Source organism: Mobula birostris, chromosome X (assembly GCF_030028105.1).
Source record: "Mobula birostris isolate sMobBir1 chromosome X, sMobBir1.hap1, whole genome shotgun sequence".
In the NCBI taxonomy this organism is placed as follows: domain Eukaryota; kingdom Metazoa; phylum Chordata; class Chondrichthyes; order Myliobatiformes; family Myliobatidae; genus Mobula; species Mobula birostris.
In genome coordinates this window covers 13,720,916-13,748,259 of record NC_092402.1, presented here as the reverse complement: position 1 = coordinate 13,748,259, position 27,344 = coordinate 13,720,916, and the positions used below count along the sequence as shown (strand labels likewise).

Sequence of the window (27,344 nt, the reverse complement as noted above, 5' to 3'; positions counted from 1 at the left end):
ATGCAGTGCCTTAGCTTCCACGGCCGTCTGTGGCAATGAATTCCACAGATTCACCACCCTGTGGCTAAAGAAATTCCTCTTCAGCGCTGTCCCAAAGGGACATCCTTCTATTCTGAGGCTATGCATCCAGTCCTAGACTCTCCCATGATCAGAAACATCTTCTCTATTCTGCCTTTAATTTTTGATAGTTTTCAATGAGATCTACCCTCATTCTTCTAAACTCTAGTGGGTACAGGCTCAGAGCCACCAAATGCTCCTCATACATTAACCGTTTCATTCCCAGGATCATTCTCGCTGACCTCCTCTGGGCCCTCTCCAATGCCAACACGTCCTTCCTCAGGTATGGGTACCTCTTCGACTAGGTACTCATCCAGAGACATGCCATCCTGTCACACTATTATACTGGCTTCTGCCCTCTTTCTTTGCAGTCCTTGTGAAGGGCCTTGGACAAAAATGTCGACTGTTTATTCCCCTCCACAGATGCTGGCTGACCTGCTGAATTCCTCCAGCATTTTGTGTGTGTAACTCAGGATTTTCAAAGTTTGTCATCACTCTTCTATCTTGGTGTTGCACTAATACTTTCCCAAGCCTTCCATTAAACTTGCATTGCGGTTAGCGCAAGGCTTTACAGTGCCAGCTGTAATCGGGCTTCATCAGGGTTCAATTCCCGCCACTGTCTGTAAGGAGTTTCAGTGTTCTCCACATGACCGTTTTGGGTTTTCTCCGGGTGCTCCAGTTCTCTCCCACACTCCAAAGATGTATGGGTTAGGGGAAGTTAGTTGTAGGCACGCTACGTTGGTGCTAAGAGCGTGGCAACACTTGTAGGCTACCCCCGTCCCCTCCGCCCAGCATATCCTCGCTGAATTTATTTGAAGAAAACAATGCATTGCACTGCATGTTTCAATGTGCATGCAAAAAATAAAACTAATCTTTATTTTTAAACAATCTTGTTACATGTTTATCTAACACAAATGGGTCATAAATGTGACCACTATGAAGGGAGCTCAACAACATCTATTCTAATGTGATATTGAAAATAGCACCAAGTCAAAATCAAAGTAGATTTATTACTAAAATGCGTATATGTCACCATATACAACCCTGAGATTAATTTTCTTGCATGTATTCACAGTAGAAAAAAGAAATGCAACAGAATCAATGAAAAACTACACACAAAGACTACAAACAACTAATGTGCAAAAGAAGACAAACTGTGCAAATACAAAAATAATAAATATATAATGAGAACATGAGTTAGACCATAAGATATAGGAATAGAATGAGGCTATTTGTCCCATCGAGTCTGCTTCACCATCAGGGCTGATCCATTTCCCTCTCAGCTTCAGTCTCCTGCCTTCTCCCCATATCCCTTCATGCCCTGACCAATCAAGATTCTATCAAACTCTGCCTTAAATATTCTCAATGACGTGGCCTCCACAGCTGCTAGTGGCAACGGATTCCAGAGATTCACCACTCTCTGGCTAAAGAAATTCCTCCTCACCTCCATTCTAAATGGACATCCCTCTATTCTAGGCTGTTTCCTCAGGTCCTAGACTTTGAAAATGAGTTTATAGGTTGGTGAATCAGTTTAGTGTTGAGGTGAGTGAAGTTATCCACATTGGTTCAGGAGCCAGATGGTTGTGGGATAATAACTGTTCCTGAACCTGGTGAATATTGACCCCCTCAGTGCTTTCTGGCCCCCCACTCATAACTAAGCCTTGGGGGTACCCAGAAACCTAAGGTTAACTGTTCTGCCAGAAAATAGAAGTGTGAAAAGCCAGAAAATGGAGACGCAGAAGACTGCACAAGAATATAATGTTTGTTTCTGACCTTTTGTTACCAGGACCTCCATCTGCACAATATTTAATCCTGGCATTGCCTTTGTTATCTCTTCCAGGGATATCCAAGATCGAAGTATAATAAAGATATTCAGGAAAGATCCCATTTATGCACCATATCCGGCTTCCCATATTGCAAATGGAGATCTAAGGGTAAGACAGATTCTTGCAGCTAGTTGCTAGGCAACCACTTCTGTAAGGAACGTTTAGATCAGGTGAAGGCTGGTTGCTCCATCAAATCTTACCTACCGACCACATTACCTTCACCACCACCTCACACCATGAGGTCGTACTTTTAAATCTCAAGGTTCTTGCTTCCATGTCCCAGCCTGTGTTCAATAGAAACCAGCACAGGCCTGAACACGCAAATGTTACATAATTATGTCAAAGGTCACATCAATAGTGATTGAAAGGATCTGATGATTTAAAGTTGGTCACAAGTGAGATGCAGAGGAGCTTAAACATTAAAGGCAGCCCAGTCACCACTTGAGGTATCTGAGAAGAAACGTAGTGATTTGCCTATTGAAGTGCTTACATTTACTCAAAGGTGTTCAGTGCAGTATGTGCCTTCATGAAGGGTTGCAGCTTTTTTTTAAGTTGATCTCACTGTAAGTAAGTGTGACTGAACAATGAAGCCCCATGTTCTGTTTTCCGTTACTCTTCTCCCTTTTGTCCCTAAACCTCTCTTATGGTGAGGTACCATCAGCGGGCACTTGTACCACTGCTGCATTGAAGATTGCTTCCATTCCACTGCTGTTGAATGTTGGTGACACTGTTGCATTGTGGCATAGAAAGCCAGAGAAAGGAATCAGAATCAGGTTTAATATCACTGACATATGTTGTGAAATTTTTTGTTATGTAGTAACAGTACATAATAATAATAAAAACTATAAACTACAGTGAGTATATATTTAAAAAGTTAAAGTAAATCAGTAGTACAAAAAGAGAAAAAAAAGGTGGTGAGGTGGTGTTTATGGGTTCAATGTCCATTCAGAAATCTGATGGCAGAGGGGAAGAAGCTGTTCCTGAATCGTTGAGTGTGTGTCTTCAGGCTCCTGTACCTCCTCCCTGATGGCAGAGGGGAAGAAGCTGTTACTGAATCGTTGAGTGTGTGTCTTCAGGCTCCTGTACCTCCTCCCTGATGGTAACAATGTGAAGGGGGTATGTTCTGGGTGATGGGGTCCTTAATGATGGATGCCAACTTTTCGAGGCATCGCTCCTTGAAGTTGTCCTGGATACTGGGGAGGCTGGTGCCCATGATGGAGCTGACTGAGTTCACAACTCTCTGCAGCTTCTTTCGATCCTGTGCAGGTCTACCCCTCATCCCGTACCAGACGATGATGCAGCCAGTGAGAATGCTCTCCACAGTACATCTGTAGAAATTTGCGAGTCTGTCTCATTTACTAATTGCTTGATTAGTTTAAGCTACCCCAGAGCCAATGTGTGTTGTTCCCTGATTAATAACATCAGGGAGGAGATACAAGATCCTGAAGACCCATACTCAATGTTTTAGGAACAATTTCCTCCCCTCCAGGAACAGATTACTGAATGGTCCATGAACACTGCCTCACTATGCTTTCACATTATTTATTTAGTATTTTAATTTGTAGTAATTTTTATGTAATGTACTGTACTGCTGTCACAAAACAATTTTCACGACATGCATAATAAACCTGATTCTGAGTCTGACCTCTGCCAGATTCTGGTCTAACTGTTAATGTTCATTCTGTTGAACAGAGAGAGATGGTTTACACATCAAGAGAGTCCTCTCCCACCCGTCGCCTCAGCAGTGTCGCGTCTGGCTCCCCCCACCTTGTGTCAGCCTCCCCATCACCGGGCCTGCAGTCGTCATCCCCCTCCCGGTCACGGATGTCGTACAGCGGCGGACGCCCCCCCTCCTACACTGGGAGCCCTGTCCACCATGCTGAGCGGCTGGGCGGCTTGCCTCACTCGCAGCCCGCCTCGCCCAGCCCCAGCGCCATCCTGGAGCGCCGGGACGTCAAGCCAGACGAAGACATGGGCAACAAGAATGTGGTGCTGATGAAGCACGAGAGCCTGTACGCAGACCCCTACAGTGCGGTGCACGAAGGACGCTTGAGCATTGCGTCCACACAGTCTCTGGCCGGGCTACAAGATCCCTTTTCTTACCCCAGTGGTCTGTACCGGCGGGGTTCTGTCAGGTCACTCAGCACCTACTCAGCTGCAGGCTTGCACGGTGACCTGGAAGACCCATTCTACAAACCCAGCCCACCGATTTATAGCGATGGTTACAGCACCGGCCTTGGCTACCGGATGGCTCCTTCGTCGCCGCAGAAGATCCCTGACAGCAGGTTGATAGATGCCCAGCAGGGCCAGAGCCCGCACAGTCCCTACTCCGGACCCTCTGGCAGGTCCCCGCCGGTGCGCCCAGCTTTCCGCAAGGACCCAGCCCCCGCCGGAACCGAGCCCACAGGGGCTAAACCCCGGAACGCCAGCCCAGCCGCAGCAGTGGCCGATGTTCTTCCAGGACCCTCGGAAAGAGCAGGGGCGACTGACCGGCCAGCGTCCGGCTACAGCTCCCCACTGGCTGTCAATGACCCGGAGACAAGGTAATGTAGAATTTAGAAGAATGAAGGGGGGGGGGGGTGGTATTTCATTGAAACCCACCGAATATCGAAAGGCCTAGATGGAGTGGATGTGGAGAGATGTTTTCTATGGTGGAGGAGTTTATGGTTGGGGGTATAGCCTCAGAATAGATGGACTTCCCTTTAAAACAGAGATGAAGAGGAATCCCTTTCACCAGAGGGTGGTGAATCTGTGCAGCTCATTGCCACAGGCAGCCGTGCAAGCCAAGTCATTGAGTATATTTCAAGTGGAGCTTGATAGGCTTTTGATTCGTCGGGGCAATAAAGGTTATATGAAGAAGGCAGGAGAATGGGTTTGAAAAGAATGGTGGAGTAGACTTGATGGGGGGAATGGCCTAATTCTGCTCCTTCAGTATGTTTTATGGTTTTATATATAATTACTATTTTACTATAAATTAACTATAAAAGTGAGTTACTATAGTTAACTCACGATAAAAATCGAGAGCAAGGTGCCAGCATCAGTTCCCGATATTTAGTTTGCAAAGTGCAGTGAACAGAGGATATTTCTGTGTAGTTTTGGTCTTGTCACCTACAGAAATGGGACCAACCAAACTATCTCCATTCTGGGTGGAGATGATGGGGTGAAGCTACTGTGTATTTTGACTGTATTTTGGTTCCTTTTTACAGGGAACGGATGGAAGCCATGGAGAAACAGATTGCTAGTTTGACAGGACTAGTACAAAATGCACTTTTACGAGGGAATGATGGAGAATCTGCCAGGTAGAGTGTTGAATCTTTTTAGTTTCAGTTTTGAGCCCTGCTTTTCTTGTACCTTAATGGCAGGAACAACAACTACTCCATCACTATCCTGTAAAGGTTTTAAAGGTACATTTAGTGTCAGAGAAATGTATGCAATATACATCCTGAAAATGCTTTTTCTTCACAACCATCCACAAAAACGGAAGAGTGCCCCAAACAATGAATGACAGTTAAATGTTTGAACCCCAAAGTCCTCCCCAGCTCCCCCCTCCCGCGCATAAGCGGCAGCAAGCAACAATCCCCCCCTTCCCCCACCAGCAGGCAAAAAAGCATCGGCACCCGCCACCGAGCACTCAGGTGTGCAGCAAAGACACAGACTTGCAGTACTCCAAAGACTACTCATTCACCCGGTATTCAACATACCACAGGCACTCTCTCTCTCTCTCTCTCTCCCCCTAATAAGGAAGAAAGTGGTGTCGCAGTTTTACAGCGAGAGGGGAGACATAACAAACAACTCACTGTTTTATGATGTTAAAAGTCCATCGCATTGCTTTTTCCAAGCTCTGTGCCCAAAGATCTCAGGTCTCTGGGCACACAGCCATTAGATCTTCTGACTCCCACGACACATCGATCTCCTGCTGTGACACTGACCTTCAATCCGCCCATCTCCAGAGTCACGAAATCTTGGACCTCCGAAGGCAAGCGAAGCTCTTCGGCCGCACCTTTGGCATGTCGAATAACGGCCAGTCGTGAAACCCCGAGAGTGGGTCCCATTCCCGCAGAGAGCCAAAGTCAGCGTGTGACTCCAGGTCAGGGTCTTCAAAAGAACCCTGAAAGGGAAAAATAAAGATATTAAAGGTAGAAATATAGCTGTTTCCAAAGATGCAAGTAAAGGAGTCGCTGTTAGGTGCCATCATTCCTCCTAAACTAGGCTATCTTAAAACTCCTACCCTTTAATTGTCTCCTGTGCACAAAATTGCCCCATCTCTTTGGACCCCTTATCTAAGAAAAGATGTGGCTGGCTTTGGAGAAGTTCACGAGAATGATCTTGGGAATGAAAGGCTAACATATGAGGAGCATTTGATGACTCCGGGCCTTTACTTGCTGGAGGTTAGAAGAATGAGAGGGGATCTCTTTAAAACCTATTGAATATTGATAGGCCTAGATAAAAGTGGATGTTGAGAGGATGTTTGTTATAGTGAGGGAGTCTAGGATCAGAGGGCACAGCCTCTAATTAGAAGGATGTCCCTTCAGAACAGGGATGAGGAGGTATTTCTTTATCCAGTGGCTGGTAAATCTGTGGAATTCATTGCCACATATGGCTGTGGAGGCCAAGTTATTAGGTATATTTGAAGCAGAGGTTAATGGGTTCTTGATTAATAAGAGGGGTCAAAGATTCCCCAAACCAGAAACCATGGATGAACAGGACAATTTTACAGTGCCCTCCATTTTTCTATCATCCAAGTTGCCTATCTAAGAGATTTTTAAATTCCCCTAATGTATCTGCCTCTACCACCATCCTTGGCAGGGCATCCCATGCACCCAACACTCTTTGTGTAAAGAACCTACCTCTGAAATCCCTCCTGTACCTGCCTTCATTCACCTTAAAATTATCCCTCCTTGTATTGGCCTCCTTATTCCGCTCTGGGAAAAAGACCCTGGTTCTCAACTTAATCTGCACCTCTTTTCATCTCATCACTGCTCATCCTGTTTCGCTCCAAAGAGAAAAGCCTTAGTTCACTCAAACTATCCTCATAAGACATGCTGTCTAGACCAGGTAGCTTCCTGGTAAATCACCTCTGTATTCTCCCTAAAGCTATCCATTTGATCTAGCAACACACATCAAAGTTGCTGGTAAACGCAGCAGGCCAGGCAGCATCTATTGGAAGAGTTTCAGTCGACATTTCAGCCCGAGACCCTTCGTCAGGACGAACTGAAGGAAGAGTTAGTAAGAGATTTGAAAGTGAGAGGGGGAGATCCAAAATGATAGGGGAAGACAGGAGGGGGAGGGATGGAACCAAGAGTTGGACAGGTGATTGGCAAAGGGGATATGAGAGGATCATGGGACAGGAGATCCGGGGAGAAAGATGGGATGGGGGGGAAACAGAGGATGGGCAAGGGGTATAGTCAGAGGGACAGAGGGAGAAAAAGGAGAGTGAGAGAAAGAATGTATGTATAAAAATAAATAACGGATGGGGTACTAGGGGGAGGTGGGGCACTAGCGGAAGTTAGAGAAGTCGAGGTTCATGCCATCAGGTTGGAGGCTACCCAGACGGAATATAAGGTGTTGTTCCTCCAACCTGAGTGTGGTTTCATCTTTACAGTAGAGGAGGCCGTGGATGGACATGTCAGAATGGGAATGGGACGTGGAATTAAAATGTGTGGCCACTGGGAGATCCTGCTTTCTCTGGCGGACAGAGCGTAGGTGTTCAGCAAAGCGGTCTCCCAGTCTGCGTCGGGTCTCGCCAATATATAGAAGGCCGCATCGGGAGCACCAGACGCAGTATATCACCCCAGTCGACTCACAGGTGAAGTGTTGCCTCACCTGGAAGGACTGTCTGGGGCCCTGAATGGTGGTAAGGGAGGAAGTGTAGGGGCATGTGTAGCACTTGTTCTGCCTACAAGGATAAGTGCCAGGAGGAAGATCAGTGGGGAGGGATGGGGGGGACGAATGGACAAAGGAGTCACGTAGGGAGTGATCCCTGCGGAAAGCAGAGAGACGGGGGGAGGGAAAGACGTGCTTAGTGGTGGGATCCCGTAGGAGGTGGCGGAAGTTACGGAGAATAATATGTTGGACCCGGAGGCTGGTGGGGTGGTAGGTGAGGACCAGGGGAACCCGATTCCTAGTGGGGTGGCGGGAGGATGGAGTGAGACCAGATGTACGTGAAATGGGGGAGATGCGTTTGAGAGCAGAGTTGATAGTGGAGGAAGGGAAGCCCCTTTCTTTAAAAAAGGAGGACATCTCCCTTGTCCTGGAATGAAAAGCCTCATCCTGAGAGCAGATGTGGCGGAGACGGAGGAATTGCGAGAAGAGGATGGCATTTTTGCAAGAGACAGGGTGAGAAGAGGAATAGTCCAGATAGCTGTGAGAGTCAGTAGGCTTATAGTAGACATCAGTGGATAAGCTGTCTCCAGAGACAGAGACAGAAAGATCTAGAAAGGGGAGGGAGGTGTCGGAAATGGACCAGGTAAACTTGAGGGCAGGGTGAAAGTTGGGGGCAAAGTTAATAAAGTCAACGAGCTCAGCATGCCTGCAGGAAGCAGCGCCAATGCAGTCGTCGATGTAGCGAAGGAAAAGTGGGGGACAGATACCAGAATAGGCACGGAACATAGATTGTTCCACAAAGCCAACAAAAAGGCAGGCATAGCTAGGACCCATACGGGTGCCCATAGCTACACCTTTAGTTTGAAGGAAGTGGGAGGAGCCAAAGGAGAAATTATTAAGAGTAAGGACTAATTCCGCTAGACAGAGCAGAGTGGTGGTAGAGGGGAACTGATTAGGTCTGGAATCCAAAAAGAAGTGGAGAGCTTTGAGACCTTCCTGATGGGGGATGGAAGTATACAGGGACTGGACATCCATGGTGAAAATAAAGCGGTGGGGGCCAGGGAACTTAAAATCATCGAAAAGTTTAAGAGCGTGAGAAGTGTCACGAACATAGGTCGGAAGGGATTGAACAAGGAGGATAAAACCGTGTCGAGGTATGCAGAAACGAGTTCGGTGGGGCAGGAGCAAGCTGAGACAATACGTCTGCCAGGACAGACCGGTTTATGGATCTTGGGTAGGAGGTAGAAACGGAAAGTGCGAGGTGTGGGAACTATAAGGTTGGTAGCAGTGGATGGGAGATCCCCTGAGCGGATAAAGTCGGCGATGGTGCGGGAGACCATGGCCTGGTGCTCCTTAGTGGGGTCACGCAATTCCTCCATCTCCGCCGCATTTCACACACATCTGCTCTCACTCCATCCTCCTGCCGCCCCACTAAGAATAGGGTTCCCCTGGTCCTCACCTACCACCCCACCAGCCTCCGGGTCCAACATATTATTCTCCGCAACTTCCGCCACCCCCCAATGGGATCCCACCACTAAGCACATCTTTCCCTCACCCCCTCTCTCTGCATTCCGCAGGGATCGCTCCCTACACAACTCCCTTGTCCATTCGTCCCCCCCATCCCTCCCCACTGATCTCCCTCCTGGCACTTATTCTTGTAAGCGGAACAAGTGCTACACATGCCCCTACACTTCCTCCCTCACCACCATTCAGGGCCCCAGACAGTCCTTCCAGGTGAGGCGACACTTCACCTGTGAGTCGGCTGGGGTGATATACTGCGTCCGGTGCTCCCGATGTGGCCTTCTATATATTGGCGAGACCCGACGCAGACTGGGAGATCGCTTTGCTGAACACCTACGCTCTGTCCACCAGAGAAAGCAGGATCTCCCGGGGCCACACATTTTAATTCCACGTCCCATTCCCATTCTGACATGTCCATCCACGGCCTCCTCTACTGTAAAGATGAAGCCACACTCAGGTTGGAGGAACAACATCTTATATTCCGTCTGGGTAGCCTCCAACCTGATGGCATGAACATCGACTTCTCTAACTTCCGCTAGTGCCCCACCTCCCCCTAGTACCCCATCCGTTATTTATTTTTATACATACATTCTTTCTCTCACTCTCCTTTTTCTCCCTCTGTCCCTCTGACTATACCCCTTGCCCATCCTCTGTTTCCCCCCCCACCCCATCTTTCTCCCCGGACCTCCTGTCCCCTGATCCTCTCATATCCCTTTTGTCAATCACCTGTCCAGCTCTTGGCTCCATTCCTCCCCCTCCTGTCTTCTCCTATCAGTCTGGATCTCCCCCTCCCCCTCCCACTTTCAAATCCCTTACTCACTCTTCCTTCAGTTAGTCCTGACGAAGGGTCTCGGCCTGAAACGTCGACTGAAACTCTTCCAATAGATGCTGCCTGGCCTGCTGCGTTCACCAGCAACTTTGATGTGTGTTGCTTGAATTTCCAGCATCTGCAGAATTCCTGTTGTTCCATTTGATCTATGTCTCTTATCATCTTGTAAACCTCTATCAAGTCACCTCAGATCCCTCTTTGCTGCAAAGGAAAAAGCTCTAGCTTGCTCAACCTAATGTATCTTCATAAGACATGCTCTCTAGACCAGACAATTATATTTCCATTTTTCCCCACAGCGATAAATCTGAATCGATAAATGACAGCTCAGGCACTGGAAGTAAGTATTCTTCATTATCTGTACTATTTTTATATCTGTAACATTTTATGCTTCCCATCTCAAAATCACAAGGGGAAAGGGAAGGATTTGATGTACATTAACTTTGGTCAATAAGTCACAGTTTCTATGCCCTTTTATGCCCTGTTTTCATTTAAGAAATACTCTATCAAACTCCTTAAATTGCCTGTTGGAGATAGAGTACCACAGCACAGAAAAAGGCCCTTTGGCCCATCTAGTCCTGCCAAACTGGTATTCCACTTACTCCCATTGACCTGCATGTGGGCTCTATACCCCTCCCGTCCAAGTACTTATCCAAACCTGCATCCACCACTTCCACTGGCAGCTCGTACCATACAAGAAGGTACCTCTCAGGTTCCCCTAACATATGTCAACTTTCACCCTTAACTTACGACCTCTAGTTCTGGTCGTACCCAAACTCACCGGAAAAAGCTGCTTGCATTTACCCTCTCTATACACCTCATAATTTTGTATACTTCTTTCAAATCTCCCCTCATTCTCCTACACTCTAGACAATAAACTCCTAACCTATTCAACCATTCCCTATAACTCAGCTCCTCACGACCCAGCAACATCCTTGTAAATTTTCACTGTACTCTTTCAATCTTACTGATATATTTCCTTTAGGTGGGTGACCAAAACTACACACAATAGTCCAAATTAAGCTTCACCATATGTCTTATACAACTTCAACATAACGTCCAATCTCCTGTACTCAGTACTTTGATTTATGAAGGCCAATGTGCCAAAAGCTTTCTTTACGACCCTATCTATCTGTGACACCACTTTCAAGGAATTATGGACCTGTATTCCCAGATCCCTCTGTTCAGATATATTTTTATCCAGATATTTATTTGTATTCTGTGTTGAAATCTGAGAGCATATACATACAATTTGGGTTCAGTAAAGGTTGGCTTTATTGGCCACACGTACATCGAAGCATATAGTGAAATGTGCCATTCACGTCAATGACCAACACAGTCCATGGATTGAGCTGGGATCAGCCTGCAAGTGTTAACACACTTCCGGTGTAGCAACATAACGTGCTCACAAGTCACCAACCCTAACTGTACGTCTTTGGAACGTGGGAGGAAACACACGCAGTCTCGAGGAGGACGTGTAAACACCTTATAGACAGTGGCGGAAATTGAACCCTGATCAGTAATCACAGGCACTGCAATAGCGTTACGCTAGCTGCCACGCAACCGTGCCAACCCTGTGTAAGTTAAAGGAGTATAAAATCAAAGTGTCTTTTTCCCAGGGAAGGAGAACTAAAAACTAGAAGGCTTGGGATGAAGATGAGAGAGGAAAGATTTAAAGGGGCATGAGGGGCAATTTCTTCACACAGATGGTGCTGCCTATATGGAAGGAGCTGACAAAGTTTAGAGGGAAATGAGCCAAATGCAGGCAAATGGGACTACCTTGGTTATCATGGTTCAGTTGTGCTGAAGGACAGGTCTAATTCAATGACTCTAAGTGGATGCGCAATGCTCTGAGTGATGTGCCCAACGTGGTCGTTGGGAATGTGTGGAAGTGTTATGTGCCCTGTCTCACTATGTTTTGTGTGTGCTTTACTCTCCCCCTCTCCCCATCCCTGTGGCCAGCTCTGAGCCCATCTGTCCGCAGTACCATTCCCGGCTCAGCAGCAGGTACCAGATCTGTCACCCATCCCACTGCCATCACCAGGCTTCAGATGCAACTCCACCTACACGACCTCCAGCAGAACGCTGGCGACCTCCGAACCCAACTCCAGCAGCTGCGGAAGCTCCAGGTATTCGATCGCTGACATTTGAATGCACTTTGATCCCTGCACCCATGCATATACCAGGTGGTGACAGAGGCACCAGGATTGGGTTAGGAATACCACCGTGTACCCAAGAAGAGAAGAGGGGCAAGTTAATTTTCTATAATGTGGTGGTCAGAACTGAGCACAATATTCCAAGTGTGGTCTAGCCAGGGTGCAATACTGTGTTCTGTTCTGGTCGCATCATTATAGGAAAGATGTGAAAGCTTTAGAGAGGGTGCAGAGGAGATTTACTACCATGCTGCTGGACTAGAGAGCATGTCTTATGAGGATAGGTTGAGTGAACTAGGGCTTTTCTCTTTGGAGTGAAGGAGAATGAGAGGTGACTTGATAGAGATATACAAGATGATATGAGGCACTGATTCAGTGTACAGCCAGAGGTAGAAGTAGTAATGTAAGGAAGCATAATTTTTTAGGTGATGTGAGGAAAATATAGGGGGGTGTCAGTGGTACTTTCATATACAAAGAGTGGTGGGTGCACAAACACCCTGCCAGGGGTTGGTGGTTGAGGTTGATACACTAGCAGCATTTAAGAAACACTTGGATAGGTGCATAGTGATGTTGGACCTTCTAGCAGCAGACATTGCCACCAGAGCTCCAAGCCCTTCTGCTACACGTCCCCCAGAGGACCCCAAACACAAGGGATTCTGCAGACACTGAAAATCTTGAGAAACTCATACAAAATGCTGGCAATGAAATGCACAGATTCACAACCTTCTGGCTAAAGAAATTCCTCACCATCTCTGTTCTAAAGTGATGTCCTTGTATTTTGAGGCTCAGCCCTCTGGTCCTAGACTCCCCCACTATAGGAAACATCCTCTCCACATCCACTCTATCTGTGCCCTCTGGTCCTAGACTCCCCCACCATTGGAAACATCCTCCCCACATCCACTCTATCTAGGCCTTTCAATATTCAATAGGTTTCAATGAGATCCCCCTTCATTAAAGGTCAAAGTACGAGATATGGAATGAAATGTGTTAAAGTAGTTAAAACAACACACATCAAAGTTGCTGGTGAACGCAGCAGGCCAGGCAGCATCTGTAGGAAGAGGTGCAGTCGACGTTTCAGGCCGAGACCCTTCATCAGGACTAACTGAAGGAAGAGTGAGTAAGGGATTTTCTTCCTTCAGTTAGTCCTGACGAAGGGTCTCGGCCTGAAACGTCGACTGCACCTCTTCCTACAGATGCTGCCTGGCCTGCTGCGTTCACCAGCAACTTTGATGTGTGTTGCTTGAATTTCCAGCATCTGCAGAATTCCTGTTGTTAAAGTAGTTAAAATGTTAGTAGGATCAGAATCAGGTTAAATATCACTAGTATATGTCATAAAAGTTGTTGTTTTTCGGCAGCAGTAAATACAATACATAATAATATTTTTAAAAAACTATAAATTACAAAAATATATATGAAAATTAAATTAAGTATTGATGCTGTACACTAAAACCCATCCTCTCACCTCCTCCCCTTCACCACACCTTTCTATTCCTCTCTCCCTCAGGTGTTAACCCACCTTGTCCTTAAATCAGGGCTTCCCAATCTGGGGTCCACGGACCACATTTTTACTGGTAATGGTCCATGAACCCCTGCCTAAAATGAGCCTTTCCTGGATACCTTATACCTCTTTTCATTGTCCATGACCCTTGGCATTTTACCTGAACCTCTCCCTGGTAGTGAACATAAAACTTAGCACAGTACAGGTCCCTTGGCCCATGATATAGAAACATAGAAAATAGGTGCAGGAATAGGCCATTCAGCCCTTCAAGCCTGCACTGCCATTCAGTATGATCATGGCTGATCATCCAACTCAGAACCCTGTACCAGCCTTCTCTCCATACCCCCTGATCCCTTTAGCCACAAGGGCCATATCTAACTCCCTCTTAAATATAGCCAATGAACTGGCCTCAACTGTTTCCTGTGGCAGAGAATTCCACAGATTCACCACTCTCTGTGTGAAGAAGTTTTTCCTCATCTCGGTCCTAAAAGGCTTCCCCTTTATCCTCAAACTGTGACCCCTCGTTCTGGACTTCCCCAACATCGGGAACAATCTTCCTGCATCTAGCCTGTCCAATTCCTTTAGGATCTTATATGTTTCAATAAGATCCCCCCTCAATCTTCTAAATTCCAACGAGTATAAGCCTAGTCGATCCAGTCTTTCCATGATGATGTATTGACCTTTTAATCTACTCCAAGATTAATCTAACTCTTCCCTGCTGCATTGCTCTCCATTTTTCTTTCATCCCTGTGCCTACCTAAGAGTTTCTTAAATCTCCTCCAATGTATTTGCCTCTATCACCACCTCTGACAGCACGATCTGAGCAGCCACCTCTCTGTGTAAAGAACTTAACTCTGACATCCCCTCTACTGTCCTCCAATCACCATATTCCATATTGTCCCCATTCTAAGTCGAGTCTGACATCCCCCAGTGTTTTCCTCCAATCACCTATACTTTGCGACAATCTGAGTAGAGAATGTTTATCCAGAATTCCTGATGGGATTGATTATGTTAATAGCACCTAGTTCTGGGATATAGACATCTCCTCTACCCATCCCTTCTGAAATCTCTCCATAAAGTTGCCCAGTCCATCACGGATAAAGCCCTTCCCACTGTTGAGCATATCTATATGAAAAACTGTCGTAGGAAAGCAGTATCCATCATCAGGGACCCCCACCACCCAGGCCATGTTCTCTTCTAACTGCTGCCAATCAGGAAGAAGGTACAGGAGCCTCAGAACTCATACTTCCAAGTTCAGGAACATTTATTACCCCTTAGCTATCAGGCTGCTGAACCAGAAGAGATAATTCCACTCAGCTTCACTCACCCAACACTGAACTGTTCCCACAACCTATGTCGCGATACACATGCGCTGCCATCTCCTATTACTGTCCTTCCATCCCGTAGGCGCTACCGGAGCCTCCGCTCCCACACCAGCAGGCACAGGAAGAGCTTCTTCCCTGAGGCTGTGACCCTGCTGAACCTCACATCACAACGCTAAGCAGTATTGCACCCATATTGTACTGTCTCAGTATTTTTATATTTGTGTGCTGTAGCACTTACTTTTTATTCGCAGTTATTTTGTAAATAACACTATTCTTTGCATTTCTGGTCAGATGCTAAATGCATTGGCTTTGTACCTATACTCGGCACAATGACAATAAAGTTTAATCTAGTCTAGCCTAAACTAAACCTACTCATTTTCAAGGACTTGTCATCAGATATTCTCGATATTTATTGCTTATTTATTTAATATTATTATTTATTTCTTTTTGAATTTGCAGTTTGTTGTCTTCTACACACCAGTTGAATGCCCAAGTTGGTGCAGTCTTTCATTGATTCTGTTATGGTTATTATTTCTGTGGATTTATTGAGTATGCCTGCAAGAAAATGCATCTCAGGGCTGTGTATGGTGACACATATGTACTTTGATAATAAATTTACTTTGAACTTTAACGGACCCAATCTCCCAGGCCTGGTGTGAAATTCTTATATGTTCCCCTCTTGCCCAGCTGCAAAGCCAGGACACCATGAAGCACATGATGAAGCGTTTGGAATCGGAGATCAGCATCAGAGTGTCAGAGGCTCTGCGGAAGCAGGAAGACCCACTCCACCGCCAGCGCGCTCTGGTAGAGGAGGAGAGGCAAAAGTATTTGAACGAGGAGGAAATGATTGTGCAACAACTGAAGTAAGTTTTTTTTTCCCCTTCCAAAACCTTGTGGAGTGAGCAGTGGGCAGAAAACAAAGTGGGAATAAACAGAGGTTTTGCGGATGCCGAAATACAGAGCAACACACGCAAAATGCTGGAGAAACTCAGCAGGTCAGGCAGCATCTGTAGAGGGGAATGAACAGTCAAGACCCTTCCATCAGGACTGGAACAAAAGAGGGTAGAAGTTAGAATAAGAAGATGGCTGACAGATGATAAGTGAGACCAGGTGAGGGGAAAGGTGAGTGGGAGAGGAGGTGTAGTGAGAAGCTGGGAAGCGATAGGTCAAAGAGGTAAAGGCTGAAGGAGGAAGAATCTGATAGGAGAGGACTGTAGACCTTTGGAGAAGGAGAAGGAGGTCAGTTAGCAGAGAGTGGTGATGGGCAGTTCATGTGGCTATGGGAGGAGAAGAGCAGAGATGAGAGGGTCTCCAGAAATGGGGAAAAACAAATATGGTTGCTGGGAGGGGTTGGGGAACTAGAGCAGAGTGATGACTAGAAATTAGAGGAATCGATGTTCATGCCATCAGGTTGGAAGCTACCTAGATGGAATATAAGGTGCTGATGCTCCAAGCTGAGTTGGCCCCATTGTAGCAGTAGAGAGTCTATGGATAGAAATGTCAAAATGGGAATGGAAAGATTAATTGAAATGAATGGCCACCAGGAGATCCTACTTCTTGCAGCAGACAGAGGAAAGGTGTGCGATAGAATGGTCCCCCAATCTGCATCAGGACTCACCAATGTAGAGAAGACCACACAGGGAGCACTGGACTCACAGATGAAGTGTGGTCTCACCTGGAGGGACTGTATGGGGCTCTGAATGCTGGTGAGGTAGGAGGTGTAGGGGCAGGTGTAGCACTTGTCACACTTTCAGGAATAAGTGCCAGGAAGGCGATTTGTGGGAAGACACCAGTGGACAAGGGAGTTCACATAGAGAGTGATCCCTACAGAAAGCAGACAGGTTCGTGGGGGTGGGGGGATGATGTGCCCAGTGGTAGGACCCTATTGGAACTGTCAGATGTTCATTCTTGGTTTGGGAGAAGGGATTGGTGCTGAATATATAACTGTTCACAGTGTGGATCACTGATTTGCATCAGAAATCAAGCATTCTATATCTAAAGCAGTGTGGAAGTTTTAAGAAAATGTTGGGGTCTTCAAAGGGATAAGTAAGTGTTGAGGACATGGTGGGGGAATACAGCAAAGTATACAGTCATCCACTTAGTATAAAGTAGAAAGGCAAACTGACTTTTAAATGGTGACAGATAGAATGGTGATAGTGTCCAACATAGACCTGGATGTCCATGTTCATTAACACAGGCCCTCCCCAGGTTATGAACATCTAAATTAAGGACACCCATACACACAAGTGAGCTGAAGTAAATATTAGTAAATTCAAATGAGAACCCATCTTGGAAAAAAGGAACCTGGTTACGGTGTAAGTCCCCAGTAATGTTGATACCAGAAACAGCCCAGTGCAACCCTCGCTGATTCGATTTAACACAAACAACGCATTTCACTCGATGCTTCAATGTACAGAACATGTGACAAATAATGCTAATCTCTTTAAAAAGAAAAGTTGCACGCCTTGGAAATATATTGCTATTCATTCATCAGTGCTGGGTCTAGATTCTGTAACTTCCTTCCCAACGCGTTGAGGGAACACTTTCACCAGCAAGTATCTTCACTTATAGAGTCACTTTCAAGGACTCAGTCTTATTCATTATTCTCATTATTTGTGTTATTTTTTATATTTGTACTTTTGCACATTGGTTGTTTGTCAGTCTTTGTAGTTTTTCATTGATTCTATTGTATTTCTTTGTTTTACCATGAATGCCTGCAAGAAAATTAATCTCAGGTGACATATACATGCTTTGATAATAAATTTACTTTGAACTTTGGCAAGATTGTACTGTCTCCATCAGCTTCTCAAAGGCAGTTTAAGACGCCATATCATGCTGGTCTGAGCACAGTACCCAGATCTTGGAAAATGAATTAAGTGGGAAAAGGATTTTTTAAGCCAGCAATTCTACCACGTTATCCAACAAGTCCTATTGTTGCTGGTGTCTGGTGGCAACTGAGTAGTTAGCTGGGAGGGCAGATCTGTAAGTGGGGTCCATTCGCTCTCAGTAGGCAGGTAAATATTGAAAGGCCTAGATAGAGTGGACATTGAGAGAAACTTTCCCATACTGAGGGGAGTCTAAGACCAGAGGGCAGGGCCTCAGATGAGAAGAACATCCACTTAGAACAGAGATGAGAAGGAATTGCTTTAGCCAGCGGGTGTGAATCTGTGGACTTCCTTGGCACAGACAGCTGTGGTGACCAAGTCATTGGGTATATTTAAAGCAGAAGTTGTTAGGTTCTTGATTAGTCATGGAGAGTGGGGTTGAGAGGGATAATGAATCAGCCATGATGGAATGGCAGAGCAGATTTGAGGGGCTGAATGGCCTGATTCTGCTCCTATGTCTTATGGTTTTGTGAGCTCCATTTCCTGTGAGCACATTCTCTGAACTAAGCAGCAGCAGGGTATCGCAGACCTGCCATCACACCTTAAACAAGTCACCGGCAAAGTGAAGCCAGGTCCAAATCAGAATCAGGTTTAATATCACTGGCATATGCTGTGAAATTTATTGTTTCACAGCAGTAGTACAGTACAATACCTAATAATAAAAACTATAAATTACAATAAGAAATATATATATAAAATTAAAAAGTAATGGATAGGAGAGCCAAAAAGGGGGGGGAAATGAGGTTGTGTACATCGGTTCATTGCCTATTCAGGAATCTGATGGCAGATGAGAAGAAGTTACAAAAACATTGAGTGTGTGGTTTCAGGCTCCTGTACCTCCTTGATGGTAGGAATGAGAAGAGGCATGTCCTGGGTGATGGGAGTCCTGAATGATGCATGCTGCTTTTTTGAGGCATTGCCTTTTGACAATGTCCTCAATGCTGGGGAGGCCAGTGCCCATGATGGAGCTAGCTGGGTTTGTAACTTTCTACAGCTTTATCCAATACGTGCAGTGACCCCTCCATACCAGATGGTGATGCACTTAGAATGCCCTCCGCAGTACATCTGTACAAATTTTCTAGAGTCTTTGGTGACATACTGAGTCTCCTTAAACTCCTAATAGAATATAGCTGCTGTCATGCCTCCTTTGTAATTGCATCAATATGTCGGGCCCAAGATAGATGTTAATACCCAGGAACTTTGATGAGGACTGGTGTGTGTTCCCTCGACTTCCCCTTTCTGAAGTCCACAATTAATTCCTTGGTCTTACTGATGTTGGGTGCAAGGTTGTCATTGTGACACCACTCAACCAGCTGTTCTATCTCACTCCTGTATGCCTCCTCGTCACTATCTGAAATTCTGCCAATAAACAATACTTGTGTCATCAGCAACATTATAGGTGGCCTAGCCACACGGTCGTGGGTGTAGAGAGAGTAGAGCAGTGGGCTATGCGTGCCTCCTTGAGCTGTGCCAGTGTTAATTGTCAGCAAAGAGGAGACATTTCCAATCCACACTGACTGTGGGTCTCTCTTTGAGAAAGTTGAGGATCCAGTTGCCGTGGGAGGTACAGAGGTGCAGGTTTTGAAGATCTAATGTGGCAATAGGCAAATTGTAGCAGGTCCAGGTCTTTGCTTAAGCAGAAGTTGATTCTGGCCATGACCAGCTTCTCGAAGCACTTCATCACAGTAGGTGTAAGTGCAGAGAGATCTGGGCTTTCTATAGTGCCCATTAGAAATTGGTCTTCAGTTGATGCTGAGACTTATCCCAGTGGGATCCCTGCACAGAAGCCATCCTCCCTATGTACTGCTGCTTACCGATAATCCTTCTGTTCCCTAAGTGCTGATATAGAGTCTCGACCCGAAACACTGACTTGCACCTTTTGCCTCTGCAAATGCTGTTTGACTCACTGAGCTCCTCCAGTGTTCTGATTTTTTTTTCTTCTCGCTGATCATGACCACTTATTTATTTTTAAAAGATAAACCAATGGCTTTGACTGTTGTAATTCACAGTCTGGGTCAGCGATCTGAATCCTTGCTCTGAATTACAAGCCTCTCTGCCTCAGCCCCTGTGTTCTACGGGGCCATTGCACTGAGACAGACAACCTTGGCTTCTCGATAAGATGGTGAAACCAGACCCCATTTGTCTGCTCTGGTGAACGCGTGCTGCATATATGTGTGTGTACCCCACAACTGGGCCAGTCACAGAAGAGGGAAGTGAGATTGGATTCAAATTCAAGTTCAAGCTCAAGTTTATTGCCATTCAACCATATACATGTATACAGGTAAGTGAAACAATGTTCCACTGTTCCGAGGTGCAGCACAGTACGTATAGTCTCACGCAGTACATATAGGTATGGTCCAGCATATACAGTACTGTGAAAAGTCTTCCGCACACATGTAGCTAGAATGCTTAGATCTTTGCACAGTGCTGTATTTGTCAACATGGAGCGGAGAGCGATTTTATAAATCTGGTGGGAGGAAAGGATGTTGGGAATGGCGAGGGTGGAGTGCCGCGGGAGGGGTGTGGGACATGTGGCAGAGAAGGAGTGCCAGGGTGGGTACAGACACACCCAGCCCTGAGACACCAGGCAAGATCATTTGATTCTAAACAATTCATTTATTGATCATTACAGAATGTCTCTCTGGTGCTTCCCGCTCCCTCCCCTTTTCCCCAACCATGATTCCCCTCTCCCTGTCCTCTTCCCACCCTCAGTCCACAATACAGACCCGTATCAGAATCAGGTTTATCATCACTCACATATGTCATGAAATTTGTTGTTTTTTGTAGCGCAGTACAGTGCGATACATAAAATCATTACAGTACTGTGTGCAAAAGTCTTAAGGCATCTTAGCTATATAAATATGCCTAAGACCTTTACACGGTACTGTACAGTCACAAAATAATATCAGCACAAGTCCCTGAGTGGCATGGCCTGTAGATTGACAGCTTGTCATAATGTGCACTGATGTTTCTTGGTGCTTAGTATCTGATTTGTATCCTCATTTTCTACGTGCAGTTTTACTAGAAAGGTCAGTGTTAACTGACCAACGATAACAGCTCGTGTGGTTGCCGCACCACATCAGAGAGATGGTAGTCACAGGTCGTCCAAACGGTCTGAGGACATCTGATTTCCATCGTGAAAGGAAATTAGCCATCATCGATCTAAGGACAATGAAGACCAGAAATACTTAGTAGGCTGAGTAGCATCTGTAGAGAGAAACAGAGCACTGCATTGGAACTGACAGTCAGGACAGATGAGAGCAAAGCGGGGTCTAACCCTAAACCTGACCCGATGACAGTTCCTCAACTGAAACCTTAAAACAAACACACACACACACACACACCCTCTCTCTCTCTCCCCCTCCCCTTCTCCCTCTCCCTGTTTCCCTCTCTCTCTCTCTCTCTCTCTCTCTCTCTCTCTCTCATTCACTTTTGCTCTCTCTGTCTTGCTCTCATGCTGTCTTTCTCTCGGTCTCCATCTCTGTTTCTCTCTTTCTCTCTCTCTCACATTCTCCATCTCTATTTCTCTTTCTCTTTCACTCTCACTCTCACTTTCTCTCACTCATTCTCACCCTCGCTTACTCTGTCTTGCTCTCTTGCTCTGTTTCTCTCTGTCTTGCTCACTGTTTCTATTTCTCTCCTCAGTCTCACTCACTTGCTCATTTTATCTTGTTCTCTTGCTCTGTCTCTCTCTCTCTCTGTCTCCCTCCGTATTTCTCTCTTTCTCTCTCTCTTGCTCTCTCTCATTCTTGCTCACTCGTGTGTCTCTCACTCGCCCTCTGGATTCTCTTTCTCTCAGTTGCTCTCCCTCCCTAGTTCTCTCTTTTGCTCTCTCTCGCTCATCCTCTTTATTTCTCTTTTTCTCTCTCTCCTCTTTTCTCAGATGATGTCTGTCCTGTTGAGTATTTCCAGCATTTTCTGTTTTTCTTGTTTTTGGAGGTTTTACTTGTCCCAGCCATTCAAATCCTGCAACAGCTGCACCGTTACATCGGCATTGCCAGATTTAAAAAATGCAATTCAGAACCACAGGCAGCCTAGTGGGGTTAGAAAATTAGCTCCCAGCACTGTTAGTGGGTACGACTGTTCTCTTGTCTACTGTCCAGGCTTCCATTATCTCATTCTTATTTCATCCTGTTTGACCTTGGTGAAAACTCCACCCGGCCATCCATAACCATAACTATTCATTGTAATCGGTTCTGCTCTGGAAGGCAATGATGAACGCCACCTTGAAACGACCTGAAGGAGGGGAGACTTTCTGTAGTGTTCCGACCTTGAGTGGAGGTCTACTGCCCCCAAATGTTTCCACTAGGAAAGACTACAGCTCTGAAAGACACCTGCATTTCTGGTGTGTCCTTCCTGTCCTTGGGACATCAAGTTCAAGTTTATTGTCATTCAACCATATACATGTACCTGTATACCCCCAGACAAAACACATTCCTCTGGACCAAGGTGCTCAACACAGTACATATAACTCACACACAACACATAAAGTAATACTAGTGCAAATAAGTTAACAAATAATAAGGTGCCTTTACAACACAAGTTAATAAGTAAACAGTATAACGCTACTGGCACTTCATAACTGGTGAGACCTCGATGGTGGCAAGGAGTTCAATAGTCTTACAGCCTGGGGGACGAAGCTGTTTCATATACGAATAATCGCTGCCCTAATGCTATGGTACCTCCTGCCCTGATTGTAGAGATCAAGGAGATTGTTGGATGGTGGGAGGGATCATTGACATTGCTAAGGGCCCTGCATGCACAGTGCTCCTGATAAATATCTCTGATCAGTGAATGAGAGACCTCAATGATGCTCTCAACAGTCCTTGCAGCCCTTTGTAGAGACTTGCTGTCAGATGCCTTGCAATTCCTGTACCAGACCGAGATACAGCTGGTCAGGTCACTCTCGATGGTTCCCCTGTAAGAATTGGTAAGAATGAGACATCCCAATTAAGGAAGTACTGGAAGGAACGCAACGGCTGGATTGTGCACAGGAAGCTCCCAGAAGCTCCAATGTAATAATGACTCAATTATTGTAATCATTGAACATGAAAATAAGAACTGCAGATGCTGGGAATCAGAAATAAATGTGGCCAATGCCAGAAGTACTCAGCAGATGGGATGAGTTAACAAAGCAGTCATAAACACAAGAGATTTTGCAGATGCTGGAAATCTTGAGCAACACACATAAAGTGCTGGAGGAACTCAGCAAGTCAGACAGAATCACTGGCATGTGTTGTGAAATTTGTTATTTTGCGGCAATAAGATATATATATATACTATACATATGTATTTACAGCGTATTATATAATATACAGTGGCATGTAAAAGTTTAGGCACGCCTGGTCAAATTTTCTGTTACTGTGAATAGCTAAGTGAGTAAAAGATGAACTGATCTCCAAAAGTCATAAAAGTTAAAGATGAAACATTCTTTTCAAAGTTTTAAGCAAGATTAGTGTATTATTTTTGTTTTGTACAATTTGTGGAAAAAAAGGAAAGGAGCACCATGCAAAGGTTTGGGCACCCTAAGAGATTTGAGCTCTCAGATAACTTTTACCAAGGTCTCAGACCTTAATTAGCTTGTTAGGGCTATGGCTTGTTCACAGTCATCGTTAGGAAAGGCCAGGTTATGCAAGTTTCAAAGCTTTATAAATACCCTGACTCCTCAAACCTTGTTCCAACAATCAGCAGCCATGGGCTCCTCTAAGCAGCTGCCTAGCACTCTGAAAATTAAAATAAATGGTGCCCACAAAGCAGGAGAAGACTATAAGTAGATAGCAAACTGTTTTCAGGTAGCCGTTTCCTCAGTTCGTAATGTAATTAAGAAATGGCAGTTAACAGGAACGGCGGAGGTCAAGTTGAGGTCTGGAAGACCAAGAAAACCTTCCGAGAGAACTGCTTGTAGGATTGCTAGAAAGGCAAATCAAAACCCCCGTTTGACTGCAAAAGACCTTCAGGAAGATTTAGCAGATTCTGGAGTGGTAGTGCACTGTTCTACTGTGTAGTGATACCTGCACAAATATGACCTTCATGGAGGAGTCATCAGAAGAAAACCTTTCCTGTGTCCTCACCACAAAATTCAGCGTCAGAAGTTTGCAAAGGAACATATAAACAAACCTGATGCATTTTGGAAACAAGTCCTGTGGACTGATGAAGTTAAAATAGAACTTTTTGGCTAGACTGAGCAAAGGTAAGTTTGGAGAAAAAAGGGTGCAGAATTTCATGAAAAGAACACCTCTCCAACTGTTAAGCATGGGGGTGGGTCGATCATCCTTTGGGCTTGTGTTGCAGCCAGTGGCACGGGGAACATTTCACTGGTAGAGGGAAGAATGAATTCAATTAAATACCAGCAAATTCTGGAAGCAAACATCACACCGTCTGTAAAAAAAAAGCTGAAGATGAAAAGAGGATGGCTTCTATAACAGGATAATGATCCTAAACACACCTCAAAATCCACAATGGACTACCTCAAGAGGTGTAAGCTGAAGGTTTTGCCATGGCCCTCACGGTCCCCTGACCTAAACATCATCGAAAATCTGTGAATAGACCTCAAAAGAGCAGTGCATCTCACAGAAGCACAAGAATCTCACAGAATTAGGAGCCTTTTACAAGGAAGAATGGGCGAAAATCCCCCAAACAAGAATTGAAAGACGCTTAGCTGGCTACAGAAAGCGTTTACAAGCTGTGATACTTGCCAAAGCAGGTGTTACTAAGTACTGACCATGCAGGGTGCCCAAACTTTTGCTTTAGGCCCTTTTCCTTTTTTGTTATTTTGAAACTGTAAAAGATGGAAATAAAAAAGTAATCTTGCTTAAAATATTAAAGAAATGTGTCATCTTTAACTTTATGCCTTTTGGAAATCAGGTCATCTTTTACTTGTTTAGCTATTCACAGTAACAGAAATTTTGACCTGGAGTGCCCAAACTTTTGCATGCCACTGTATTATACAATTTATATAAATCTGGTGGTGGAGGGAAGAGGCTGTTCCTAAAACACTTATTGTGTGTTTTCAGGTTCTTCTACCTCCTCCCTGATAGTAGCAATGAGAGGAAGGCATGTCCAAGGTAATGGGGGTCCTTAATGGCAGATGCCACCTTTTTGAGGCATCACATTTTCGGGATGTCCTCGATGTTGGGTACACTAGTGCTCACGATGGAGCTGACTGTGATTGTACAGAGGAATAAATAGTGGACGCTGCGGGTGGAGACCTGCTGAGTTCATCCAACGTTTCATGTGATTTAACAATGCTGCACTAGTCACCATCTCACAGAGATAAAATATCAGCTCTCAGAATATTGAAAGGCCTCGATAGAGTGGATGTGGAGATGATGCTTCCTATAGTGGGAGAGTCTAGGACCATAGGACACAACCTCAGAATACTAGAATGTCTCTTTAGAACAGAGATAGGGAGGAATTTCTTTAGCTGAAGGGTGGCAAATCTGTGGAATTCATTGCTACATACAGCTGTGGAGGCCAGGTCACTGGGTGTATTTGAAGTGGAGTTTGCTAGGTTCTTGATTGGTCAGGGTATCGAAGGCCAAGATAGACTGGATGTGGAGAGGGTTTTTTAGGGTGTTTTTGTGGGGTAGTCTAAGTCCAGAAGACATAGTCTCAGAATAGAGGGATATCCATTTAGAACAGAGGTGAGGAGGCACTTCTTTAGCCAGAGGGTAATGAATCTTTGGAATTCATTGCTACAGACAGCTGTGAAGGCTACCTTATTGAGTGTATTTAAAGCAGGGATTGATAAGTACAGGGCAAAGGCAGGAGAATGGAGTTGAGAGGGATAATAAATCAGCCATGATGGAATGGCAGAGGAGATACTGGTGTCTAGTGGCCTTAGAGTCTTAAAGACGGTGATCCCACCACTGAGCAACTGGCTTTTATCACTGCTGAACTAAATTTCTCAGGCGATCTTCCCTCCTTACTCTCCAACTCACTTCTGCCTCCTCTCTAATGTCCATAAGCAGTATTTTGTCAGGGTAGTTTGCAGCCACATGATAATACAGGTGCTGCAGTTTGGAGCAACACACAAGATGCTGGAGGAAGCCAGTGGTTAGGCTGCATCGATGGAGGGAAATAGGCAGCTAAAGGATCTCAACCCAAAGCATTCACTGTCCATTTCCTTCCACGGATGCTACCTGACCTTCTGAGTTCTTCCAGCATCTTGCTAATTTGTCTATCTGCACTCATTTTTCAGGACCAAAAGACCATAAGATATAGGAGCAGAATTAGGCTATTTGGCCCATTGAAACTGCTTCACCATTCCAACAACAACAACAACAACAATACAACAGCAGGAAAAAAAAGCCCTTTTCCTACCCACCCTTTCACATACTTTGACCATTGGGCCCCAAACCCAGGACTCACCAATCACAGGACATTGACATTCAGGACTTAATTTCTGGACGTGCACGGACCTCTGGTCCAGGGACTCGCTGACCTGGGGGATCACCAGACCTCGGGCCTCCTGCCCACATGAACCTCCAACACAGGACTGGGGACCGCTGGACTCCATCCTCGGTACCTTCCAACCTGACCACTGTGGTCACTGACCTTCAACCATGGAGCGCTCCAACTTGGACGTCAAATGTTGTGCCTGCCCCGACTCTTCATTTACTGCCCCAGATCTCTAGCTCTCAATCATGCCTTCCCTAAACCCCAGCACTCCATGCTGTCCCCAAAACCATCCGTAGGAACCTAGAAAACAACTAAGTCTGACATCACAGTTTGGCGCCATCCTGACCAGCAGTACGTTCCTTGTCACCATCTTAACTGGAAGGACAATCCTGGCTGCCCTGGCCTTTTTCATTGCCTTTCATTGTTCGTTCGTTCATTTTGTGTCGTGTCGTATGGCATCATCATTATCTGCCCTGCCATATGACGTGTGCGATCGTGGTCTTTCCATAACCATGATTATTCCTGGCAAATTTTTCTGCAGAACTAGTTGACCGTTGCCTTCTTCTGGGCAGTGTCTGTACAAGAACAGTGATCCCAGCTATTATCAATACTCTTCAGAGATTGTCTGCTGGGACAAAAGGTCAACTAATTTAGTGCAAGTCTGAATTCCTGTACACCTAACCAATGTCAAAGTTCAAAATAAATTTATTAGCAGAGTATGTATGTGTCACCATGTGCTACCTAGATACACTTTCTTGCAGTCATAATAAATCTGTAATAGAATAATAACCATAATATAATCAACTGTGGCGTTCAACCAGAGTGCAAAAGACAACAAACTGTGCAAATACAAAAAGAAAGAAATAATAATAATAAATAAATAAGCAATAAATATTGGGAACATGAGGTGAAGAGTCCTTGAAAGTGAGTCTATAGGTTGTGCAAACCTAAATGATGGGGCAAGTGAAGCTGAGTGAAGTTATCCCCTTTGGTTCAGTTCAAGAGCCTGATGGTTGAGGGGTAGTAACTG

At 45.3% G+C, this 27,344-nt stretch overlaps 1 protein-coding gene across 10 annotated transcripts in view; it reads left to right on the top strand.

Annotated features, from left to right (window-relative positions):
• srcin1a (SRC kinase signaling inhibitor 1a) overlaps nucleotides 1–27,344 on the top strand; it is a 577,643-nt gene that overhangs the window by 490,465 nt on the left and 59,834 nt on the right. For all 10 annotated transcript variants that reach the window (XM_072248748.1, XM_072248747.1, XM_072248743.1 and 7 more), the window contains 6 exons: nucleotides 1,898–1,991; nucleotides 3,576–4,426; nucleotides 5,090–5,182; nucleotides 10,353–10,393; nucleotides 12,016–12,182; nucleotides 15,717–15,892. In XM_072248748.1, the coding sequence (XP_072104849.1) occupies nucleotides 1,898–1,991; nucleotides 3,576–4,426; nucleotides 5,090–5,182; nucleotides 10,353–10,393; nucleotides 12,016–12,182; nucleotides 15,717–15,892 (1,422 nt within the window). The remainder of the gene's footprint in view (nucleotides 1–1,897; nucleotides 1,992–3,575; nucleotides 4,427–5,089; nucleotides 5,183–10,352; nucleotides 10,394–12,015; nucleotides 12,183–15,716; nucleotides 15,893–27,344) is intronic.